The sequence below is a fragment of the Aethalodelphis obliquidens genome, unplaced genomic scaffold (assembly GCF_003676395.1).
Source record: "Aethalodelphis obliquidens isolate GAN/ISIS:26980383/991018 unplaced genomic scaffold, ASM367639v1 scaffold53, whole genome shotgun sequence".
NCBI lineage: Eukaryota > Metazoa > Chordata > Mammalia > Artiodactyla > Delphinidae > Aethalodelphis > Aethalodelphis obliquidens.
The window spans coordinates 10,799,040-10,810,022 of record NW_020837997.1 but is presented as its reverse complement, the minus strand read 5'-3'; the positions used below and the strand labels follow the sequence as shown (position 1 = coordinate 10,810,022).

The 10,983-nt window shown below is 51.9% G+C and overlaps 1 protein-coding gene across 5 annotated transcripts in view; it reads left to right on the top strand.

Moving 5' to 3' along the window:
* Window positions 1–7,458, top strand: part of UHRF1 (ubiquitin like with PHD and ring finger domains 1) — a 32,943-nt gene extending 25,485 nt beyond the window's left edge. For 3 of the 5 annotated variants that reach the window (XM_027085397.1, XM_027085395.1, XM_027085396.1), the window contains 4 exons: window positions 204–345; window positions 448–593; window positions 2,352–2,450; window positions 5,944–6,207. In XM_027085397.1, the coding sequence (XP_026941198.1) occupies window positions 204–345; window positions 448–593; window positions 2,352–2,450; window positions 5,944–6,090 (534 nt within the window). In that variant the 3' untranslated portion in view covers window positions 6,091–6,207. Of the gene's footprint in view, window positions 1–203; window positions 346–447; window positions 594–1,063; window positions 1,250–2,351; window positions 2,451–5,943 lie in introns of those variants that run through there. The other 2 variants (XR_003428394.1, XM_027085398.1) reach the window with 2 other exon arrangements.
* Window positions 7,459–10,983: the final 3,525 nt, after the last annotated feature.

Genomic DNA, 10,983 nt, shown 5'->3' with positions numbered 1-10,983 from the left:
GTGGTGGGCCTCTACCGTGCGTTACCTCGCTCACTGCCGCTGTGCCATTAACGTTTGTTCCTGTGAGTTTCTGTGCTTAGTTACTGCTCCAGAGTTAAGTTGGTGCAGGCCTCTGAGCTGAGGCCAAGGGAGCACAGAGTCCGTCTCTGGGGCCCGGCTGGGGACCGGGTAGGGGTGACCGTCCTGTCTTCTCCTCCTCACAGTACCCGGAAGGCTACCTGGAGGCCCTGGCCAGGAGGGAGAAGGAGAAGGAAAACAGCAAGACGGAAGCCCTGGAGAAGGAGGACGACGGGGAGGAGGACTTCGCGTCCCCCAGGAAGGGCAAGCGGAAAAGCAAGTCGGCTGGTGGGTGTCTCAGCGGCCGTCCTCGTATTCGGGACCCCATCCTCGTGCGCGGGGGGCGGGGTGGGGGGGGCCTCCACCCTCACCCGCCCTGCTCTGTCCCAGGAGGCGACGGGTCCTCGCGAGGGGCACCCAAGAAGACCAAGGTGGAGCCCTACAGCCTCACCACCCAGCAGAGCAGCCTCATCAAGGAGGACAAGAGCAACACAAAGCTGTGGACGGAGATCCTGAAGTCACTCAAGGACGGGCCGGTGAGCCCCCCTCCCTCGCCCGGGCGGCGGGGGCCTCTTTCTTTCCATTGTGATAAAATAGGGAAAACATGAAGCTGACCATCTGAACTATTTGAAGTGCACAGCTCAGTGGCATTAAGCCTGTCGTGCAACCGTCCGCACCATTGTCTCCAGAACTTTCTCATCTTCCCAAACTGAAACTCTGTCCCCATGAAACGCTGACTCCCCAGCCCCTCCCCCAGCCCCTGGCCCCCACCATCTACTTCCTGTCTCAGTGGATCCGACTCCTCTAGGGACCTCACATGAGTGGAATCAGACAGTGTGTGTCCCTCTGTGTCTGGTTTCTCTCACTGAGCATCATGTCCTCAGGGTCCATCCGTGTTGTGGCAGGTGTCAGACTCTCCTTCCTTTTTAAGGCTGTGTAATATTCCACTGTACAGATGGAATTTGTTTATCCATCATCTCTCAGTGGACACTTGGGTTGCTTCCAGCTTTTGGCTGTTGTGAACAGTGCTGCTGTGAACACAGGTGGGCAAGTCTCTGCGGCCCTGTCTTCAGTTCTCTTGGGCATAAACCCAGAAGTGGGATTGCCGGATCATGAAGTCATTCTGTGTTCAAATTTCTGAGGAACCGCCAAACCGGCGCTGTCTTTTTTTTGATCCTCCTGCCTTAGTGGGGTGAGTGACATTGATGGGTCACTGGAAGTGAGTGGCTCAGCGTCCTCTGGCTGCCCCTGCCTTGTGGGGGTTGGCTCTCCATGGCTCACGGTCAAGGTCAAACCCAGATCCTCTGAGCCCTGGGCGAGCGGCCCGTTACTGCTGACGTCCTCTCCTTCTGGACTCTTCCTCCTGGTCATGCCATTGCACGGCCTCTGCCCTCGTGGGTTTCTCTTTGGGGAAGTACCCTCCACCCCAGCGCTCCCGGCTCAGTCTCCCTACGGCATGAAATCACTGTGGCTGCCCTAACAAGTGAGCCTTTAGGGGTAAAATCCAAGTGTGGGCAGGGCTGGTCCTTCCGGAGGCTCCAGGGGAGCATCGGTTCCCGCCTTTTCCAGCTTCTGGAGGCACCTCATCCCGGGCTTTCAGCCCCGTCCTCTATCCTCGTATCTCTGTCGTATCCAGCAGTGCAGCATCTCCCGTCTCTCTCTGCCTCTGACCCTCCCGCCTCCCTCTTATAAGGACCCTGTGATGACGTTGGGCTCCCCGGGGAATCCAGGGTCATCCCTGTCTCAAGGGCCTTAACCCCGCCTGCGAAGTCCCCTCTGCCCCATGAGGTGACACGTCCACAGGTCCCGGGATTCGAACGTGGACATCTTAGGAGGCTGTGATTCAGCCGCCCCACGTCCTTCGGGTCTCTCTGCTGACAGGTCACCTTCTCCACAGGGGGACTCTGACCGCCCTCCTTCTGGGGGTCCCTGCTGTCCTTTCCCCAGCACTGCTGTGACCTTTCTGTCTTTCACCTGCTTAATCTCTGGTCTTCCCCGCTGGGCCCCAGGCTCCAAGAAGTCAGGCGTTTCTCTGTCTCATCCGCTGCTGGAGCCCGGGGTCTGAGCAGCGGGCGGCAGGCAGGCGGTGCCGTGTGTCGCAGGGCTGGGCTCTGTGCCGAGAGAAGCGCTCATGGAGTACGGTCTTGATCTCCAGCCTGCGTGTGCTCCGGTGCCGCAGGATGAGATTCGGGCCGGGGCGAGGGCTAAGCAGGGAGTCTGGGGACCCGTCGTGCTCGTTCACTCTGGGGAACTGAGCCTTTGCCGGGCTCATGCACCCTCTCCTCTGCTTCCAGAAATTCCTAAGCAAAGTGGAGGAGGCGTTCCAGTGTATTTGTTGCCAGGAGTTGGTGTACCGCCCGATCACGACCGTGTGCCAGCACACCGTGTGCAAGGTGAGTGGGCACTGAGGGCCCCAGACGGGAGGTCCTGGAGGGGTGATCGGACCCACGCTGCCAACCTGGGCTTGCCGGTTTTGCTTCTGCACCTCCCGCCCCCGGCCCTTCGAGGGGATTGAGGGTCTCTTTTCCAGGTGACCTGGGTTACAGTAGCACCCCAGCCTTAATCACAGGCGCCCATCACTCGCTCCCTGCTCCCCACCCTCCTGGTGCCCCGGAATCCAACGCAAACTCCTCGCCCAGCCACTGCCCACCCTGCCATCGTCCCGAACCTCCAGCCACACCGGCCCTCTGCTGTGCCTTCAACAGGTCGGCGCCTACTTTCCTTGGGGGCCACGCACTGGTCCTCTCCAGCCTCTTAGATGCCTGGAGGTCCGGTGTGGGAGAGGTTGGGCTATTGTCCTGGCCTGGGATCTGGTCATACTAAATGACTAAGTGGGCTGGGCTGGAGATGCATGAGGCGCTTATCCCCTAGAGGAGCAGGGAGGAAGCCTTCCTGGAGGAGGTGGCATTAACCTGCCACCTGAGGCGGTCCTTGGGGCAGCATCCCAGGTAGGCAGAGTGACCTGTGCAGAAGCTTAGACCCACAGGCATGTTGGAGTAGCCAGGGCCTCTTGGGGACAAGGGCAGGGGAGGGGGGCCGGGTGGCGGGTCTGGAGGGTTCCAGCCAGTGGTCAGCCTTAGGAGGGAAACAGTACCTGATCTGATGCTTTTGAAAGAAGAGATTGGGAGGGGCTGAGATTGGGCCAGACCAGGGTCTCTCCCCAAGCAGTGCTGACGTTTGGGGCCGGATCGTTCTCTGTCGTGGGGTGAATGACACCAGAGTGAACACACCGTGGGGTGTCCTGAGTGCTGGGGGGCTGAGCAGCATCTGAGGCCCCACCCACTCGGTCCCAGGGGTCCCCCAACTTGGGAAGCGCTGGTCTGCGTGTATGGTGTCTTTGCAGTGCCTTCTGGCCAGAGTCGGTCAGTAGGAACTCATGGGCAGTGTAGGCATGTAATTTAGAAGGGACTGTCCCTGCCTCCTGGTCACCCTGGGTCTCTGAGCTGCTCTCTCGCCTCGGGGCCGTCTTGGTCCAGGGCGTCGGGTCACTTATCAGACCAGGGGATGGACTCTGAGAACATGGACACTTGGGCAGCAGTCGTGCCATGTGGCCTGACCGAGGCCCTTCAGCTGTGTGGCCAGGAGAGATGCCCCTGGGTGTCTGAGGCTGTGTGGAGCCCGAGGGGGCTCAGAGGCTTGGCGGGGCGGGGTGAGAACACATCGTCGGGGTTGGCAGTGTGGCTTTGACCTCCGGCTTTGCCCTTTCTGGCCGTGTGACCTTGGAAAGCCTGTAACCGTGCTGAGCCCCTTTGCCCCGTGGAAAGGGGCATCGCAGCACCCTTCTGGCTTTGAGGTGTACCCGGCCAGCGCGCAGTTGGACACTGAGACGCGGGGCGCGTGCGAGGTCAGGCCGAGCGGCTCAGGGAGTCACCACACCTGCGGCCGCTGTGCCGCCAGTGTGAAGGAGGTGGCCCTGGTGAGTGCGTGTCTGTCCTGGGCATCCTCACGACTGTCGTTCGTGGCTTTGACCCTCCACCCTGACGTCCCAGCATTTGATTTTGTTTTTACTCTATTAAAATATTTTTTTTCTGTGGTAATATACAGATAACATAACCTTTACCGTTTTAACTATTTTTTAGGTGCACAGCTCAGTGGCATTAAGTACATTCACATTGTTGTGCAACTGTCCCCACCATCCATCTTCAGAACTTTCTCGTCCTCCCAAACTGAAACTCTGTCCCCATGAAACACTCACTCCCCAGCCCCTCCCCCAGCCCCTGGCCCCTAACCATATACTTCCCGTCTCTGTGGATCTCACTCTCTAGGGACCTTGCATGAGTGGAATCAGACAGTGTCTGTCCTTCTGTGTCTGGCTTCTCTCACTGAGCATCGTGTTCAGGCTCATCCATGTTGTCACATGTGTCAGAACCTCTTTGCTTTTGAAGGCTGAGTCACGTGGCAGCGCGTGGATGGACCACATTGTGTTTAGCCATCATCCGTGGATGGACTCTTGGTGTTTCCACCTTTTGGCCATTGTGAATCGTGCAGCGATCCAGAACCTGATTTTGAACCCAAGTCTTAGTGTGTTGAGCCGAAAGCACTACCTCTCGTGCCTGGGATCAGGCTGTAGACTTTATATTGGACAAGAACACAGGAGTTTATTTTTTTTTGTCTTTGTTGTATTTTTTTGACTGTGCTGGGTCTTCATTGCTGTGCTTGCACTTTCTCTAGCTGTGGCGAGCTGGGGCTACTCTTTGTTGTGGTGCACAGGCTTCTCATTGCAGTGGCTTCTTTTGTCTCAGAGCACGGGCTCTAGGAGGGCGGGCTCAGTAGTTGTGGCCCGTGGGCTCCATAGTTGTGGCACGCGGGCTCTAGAGCACAGGCTCAGTAGTTGTGGCACACTGGCTTAGTTGCTCCGCGGCATGTGGGATCTTCCCGGACCAGGACTCGAACCCGTGTCCCCTGCATCGACAGGTGGATTTTTAACCACTGGACCACCAGGGAAGTCCAGGACTTTTTAAAAATAGGGATCAAAAGCAGCCGTCTGCGTCCAGCGGTAGCGTGACGTGGCAGCAGCAGGTTTTCACCAGCTTGGTGTTGCCCCTCACCCAGCTGCCTGGCGCCATCCTTCAGGTGTGTGCGCCTGTGCAGGTGCCCGCTCCCCATGGTGTCTTCGGCCTGTGGCTCCGACGGGGAGGTAGGGCCTGTCAGCCTCACAGCTCGGGCTCCACCTGGCTCTTGCCCTGGCGTCACTGGGTTGACAAGTGGGTTCAAACCCAGAAGTCTGGCTCAGCATCCAGACCCCCTCCTTCCTCTCTCTTCTCCCGTCTTCTCACCGACACATGTTCCTTGAGCATCTACTCTGGGTTGGGTCCTGTGCTTGGTGCCGGGAGATTCAGGGAGACACAGCCCCCATCCTGGGGAGTGTCTGGTGTGTTACACGCCAGCAGGTTAGTCGACAAGATGATTCCAGAAGGCGGAAGGTACTGTTTTGAAAGCAGACAGGGTGAGGTGAGGCGGGGATGTTCCAGGGGCTTCGAGGAGGGGTCCTCTGAGGAGGGGACTTGAGCCGAGGCACGGTGACAAGAGAGCCAGGGCATGGACCTGTCAGGTGGTGTGACCTGCAGGTACACGGGCCTGGTGGCCGGGATGACCTTGGAGTCTTTTTTTTGTTGTTGTTGCCACACCGCTCGGCTTGTGGGATCTTAGTTCCCTGACCAAGGATTGAACCCGCTCCCATAGCAGTGAAAGTGCGGAGTCCTAACCACTGGACCGCCAGGGAATTCCCGACCTTGGAGTCTTTGAGCCTGGGGCAGCCGGGCTGGTGATGGGCAGCCAGCAGTGGCAAGTGAGACTGAGGGTCAGGAGGGGCCTCTGGGCTGCCGACACCGCCCTGGGGGGACAGTGCGTGGCCAGGAGCACCTCTCACCACCCGCTCTCCCGCAGGATTGCCTGGACAGGTCCTTCCGGGCCCAGGTGTTCAGCTGCCCGGCCTGCCGCTATGACCTGGGCCGGAGCTACACCATGCACGTGAACCAGCCACTGCAGGCCGTCCTCAACCAGCTCTTCCCTGGCTACGGGAGCGGACGGTGATCCTCAAGCACTTCTCGCCGTGTGTTTTTTTTAAAAAAACGTTATCGGGGGGGGTCTGTGGCCCCCATTTTGTTGTTAGTGAGCTTAACTTAAACATGTAGTTTTTCCTCCACTCCCTAAAAAAAAAAAAAAAAGCCTCGTCTTCCCGGTTTGGGTTTTTTTTTTTAATCTATAAAATTTTCAGGAATTTGTATTATGGCTCAAAGGAAGGAAGAAAGTCGGACTTCTCCATGTTTTTATTTTGGTTTTAAAAAGAAAGAAATAAATAAAAAGTCTGCAATTTATCAGCGGAAAAAAAAAAACCAAAAAAAAAAAAATTGTTTTTCTTCTGAGGATGGAATTAGAAACAACTTGGCGTGAAGGCCACTGAAATTCCCAGCATCAGGTTCTCAGCTGTTCTGGCCGCTGACTCGCAAGACGGCGCCGGGCTGCCTAGAACAATCTTTTCAAGGTTGGTGGGTCAGGCCCCCAGAGGTGAAATCCCACCTGGCGGTGGCCCTGAGTGTGGTGTTGGCCCTGCATTGCCGGCAGGAAAGTGTTCAAAGGAAAAGCTGTTCAAAGGAAAAGCGAAGAAGTCCCGTTGGGCCCGGTTGAACCCCCCCCTCCCCACCGCCTCCAAGCCATCCCCCACTGGGCTGCTTCTGCGTCCCCACCGGCCACCCGAGCAGAGAGCTGGGGCCACACTGAAGCTACCTCCGCTGGACTCTTCCCCTCCATGGGGGCCGATGGGCGGCCCAGCGACGTCCCCTCTGGACGCCACGGAAGCAAACGCCTGGGGCCACGTTCAAGTGCCTTTGGTCCCTCCTTCCTTCTTCAACACGGGGCTCTTTCTCAGCACTGAATTGTTGACGGTGCCAACCAGAATCTCAAACTGTGGTCCTCCAGCGCCTCCCTGGAGACCCCGGGTGAGCGAGTGGGGACGATGGGACTTTTGTCGATCCTCGAAGTTGAATTTTCAGCTCGCCAATTGGGAATTACAAGAGGGAAACTTTAAAAAAAAAAAAAAACCTTTCTAAATGAAATTTTTTTTTGTAGTTACTGTATATGTACCGAGAAAGCTAATAACTTAGGGTTTGGTTGTGTTTTTTTGGGGGGGGGGAGTTTTGTGTTTTTTGGAATGATTTGTTAATGTTTCTAACTTGACCAAAGTTTGCAGCTTATACCTCAACAGAACAGGGATATTTTAAATCACATAACTGCAGACAGACTGGAGCGATATTGTTTTAAAAGTTTCTCTTTTTTTCCTTATTATTAGGTGGTTAATGTATTAGGAATAAACGACGAAATCCTGTGTAGGCTTTTTCTATGACGTTCAATATTCTCTGTCCAGGTTTTAGATTCTCAGAATAAATGCCTTTTACAGATGAATTTGGTTGTGTCTTCTATTTGCAAAGTGCTTTGTGGCCCACCAGGCACTTTTATAGCTAGTAACACATTTTCTCCTTACAAAAACCCCGGGAGTCAGACTAGGCAGGTGGCATCGTTCCCACTTTGCAGATGAGAAAACTGAGGCCCACAAGGTCCAAGTGACGTGCAGCGGTCCATAGGGGCCAAACCAGGCCTTCTAGCTTGGAGCCAGACGTCACTTAGTGTCACCAAGGTGGGTGGCACTGTCCCCATTTACATTAGAAGAAACGGAGGCTGTTGTGGTCCCCCACTAGGAGACTGGCTCTGCCTTGAGTGGGTGTCAGCAGCCTGAATCATCAACTAAGGAGCTGCTTGGCCCCAGGGGGCCCTCTGCAGGCCTGGGGAGATGGGGGTACGTGGGGGTGTGGAGGCTGGTGACCTGAAATGCTGTTTCCAGCAGCAGGAGTCAGAGACCAAGGATGAGGCAAGGTTTTTTTGTTTTTATTTTTTTAATTAATTTTTATTGGAGTATAGTTGCTTTACAATGGTATGTTAGCCTCCGCTGCACACAAAATGAATCAGCCACACACATACAGATATCCCCTCCCTTTTGGATTTCCTTCGCATTTACCACAATGCATTAGGAAGAGTTCCCTGTGCTATATAGCATGTTCCCATCATTTGTCTATTTTATACATAGTATCAATAGCGTATATGTGTCAATCCCAGTCTCCCAGTTCCTCGCACCCCACCCCTTTCCCCCTTGGTATCCATACATTTGTTCTCTACATCTGTCTCCATTTCTGCTTTGCAAATAAGATCATCTGTACCTTTTTCTAGATTCCACATATGTGTGTTATTATACGATATTTGCTTTTCTCTTTCTGACTTACTTCACTCTGTATGACATTCTCTAGGTCCATCCACAAATGACCCAATTTCATTCCTTTTTATGGCTGAGTAATATTCCATTGTATATATGTACCACAACTTTATCCATTCCTCTGTTAATGGACATTTAGGTTGCTTCCATGCCCTGGCTATTGTAAATAGTGCTGCTGTGAACATTGGAGTGCACGTGTTTTTTTGAATTATGGTTTTCTCAGGGTATATGCCCAGTAGTGGTATTGCTGGATCATATGGTAGTTCTATTTTTAGTTATTTAAGGAACCTCCATACTGTTCTCCATGGTGGCTGTACCAACTTACATTCCCACCACCAGTGCAAGAGGGTTCCCTTTTCTCCACACCCTCTCTAGCATCTGTTGTTTGTGGATTTTCTGATGATGCCCATTCTAACTGGTGTGAGGTAATACTTCATTGTAGTTTTGATTTGCATTTCTCCAATAATTAGTGATGTTGAGCAGCTTTTCATGTGCCTCTTGGCCATCTGTATGTCTTCTTTGGAGAAATGTCTATTTAGGTCTTCTCATTTTTTGATTGGGTTGTTTGTTTTTTTGATATTGACCAGTATGAGCTGCTTATATATTTCGGAGATTAATCCTTTGTCCGTTGCTTTGTTTGCAAATATTTTCTCCCATTCTGAGGGTTGTCTTTTTGTCTCGTTTATGGCTTTTTTTTGGTTTTTGTTTGTTTTTTTGTTTGTTGTCTTGTTTCTTTCATTCTTTTTTTTTTTGGCCATGCTGCACGGTTTGGCTTGCAGGATCTTAGTTTCCTGACCAGGCATCAAACTCATGCCCCCTGCAATAGAAGTATGAAGTCCTAACCACTGGACCACCAGGGAATTCCCCAAGGATGAGGCAAGTTTAACAATCAACTCCAGGGGAGGTGATAGTGCCGAGTTCTGCAGATGCCATTACTCACGCCAACCTATCACTGGCACTTTGTACGGATGGTTAGACAATGACGTGGGCAGATCTGATTTAAGAAACAGGTACTTCCCTGGCGGTCCGGTGGTTGGGACTTAGCCTTCCAATGGAGGGGACACGGGTTTGATCTCTGGTCGGGGAACTAAGATCCCGCATGCCTCATGGCCAAAAAATCAAAACGTAAAACAGAAGCAATATTGTAGTGAATTCAATAAAGACTTTAAAAATGGTCCACGTCAAAAAAAAATCTTAAACAAAAACAATAAAGCTCTGCCTCTTTTGGACCTTCAAATATGTCAAGTATGTCCTTGAAAACATTATGCTAAGTGAAAGAGGGCAATCACAAAAGATCGTATGTGATATGACCTCATTCACATGAAATGCTCAACACAGGGATCTGTAGGGACAGAAAGCAGATTAGTGTAGCAATGCTTAGCCAGTAGGGAGGGAGAGGGGGTGAGAGCTAGAGGGTGCGGGGTTCTTTTCGGGGAGATGAAAATGTTCTAAATTTGGTGACGATTGCACATAACCTGTGGAGGTACTAAAATCCTTTGAACTGTACAGTATATGAGTTATATCTCAAAAAAAAAAATCAAAGTGTGAACATGAAATAAAAATAGGAAAGATGCCCAGCTATGAGGATCAGAGGGAACTCCCTAAGTGTCCCCAAGTGGGCCGCACACAGGGGCAGAACACCCTGAGGTGCGTTAATTGTGGAGATTGTGGAATTTTTTTGTTTCTCACATAAAAGTTAAGAACAGTGTCATTGTTAAAAATGAGCAAACCCCAGAAAAGTGTATGTGCACTGCTCTGCAGAAATAATCACAATGTAAGGTGTATTCATTTCCTGGTAGACTTTTGGTAGTTTTAATTTTTTTAAAGCAGTTTTATTGAGATATATTGCACATGCCATAACACCCACTTAAAGTATACAGTTCAGTGGGTTTTAGTATATTTGCACAGTTGTGCAATCATCACCTCTGTCTGGTTCCAGAATTTCATCCCCCCTCGAAAGAAGCCCGATCCCCGTTAGCGGTCACTTCCCACCCCTCCCCAGCCTCTGGCAACCATTAACCTACTTTCTGTCTGTGGACTTGCCTGTTCTGGATGTTTCATATAAATAAATTCATACAACACATAGTTTTTTTGTGTCTGGCTTCTCTCACTGACCCTGGTGTTTTCAAGGTCCATCCAACGTTGTAGCAAGTGTCAGCACTTCACTGCTTCTTATGGCTGAGTAATATTCCAGGGTGTGGATGGACCACCTTTTAAAATCTACCTGGTTGTTTTTTTTTTTCTTAATGTAAAACTTCCTTCTCTCCCTCCACCCCACGTTATAAAATTAATACATAATCCCTTCAGAACATTTGGAAACTGAATATGTGAAGAAAAAGCCAAAGCACATAATCCTGCCCCCGAAAGGGTTAATATTTTTAGGCTTTATTTATACATGTGTGTTGGTACTGCAGCATTCAACCTCAGAACAACTGAGGCATAGACAAGTGGCTTACTCGAGGACACGGCAAAGCCATGGTACATATTTGTTTAAAGATGTTTCTCCATGTATTTATTACTTTTTAAATATTTATTTATTTGGTTGCGTGGGGTCTTAGTTGCAACAGGCAGGCTCCTTAGTTGTGGCATGTGAACTCTCAGCTGCAGCATGCATGTGGGATCTAGTTCCCTGACCAGGGATCGAACCCAGGCCCCCTGCATTG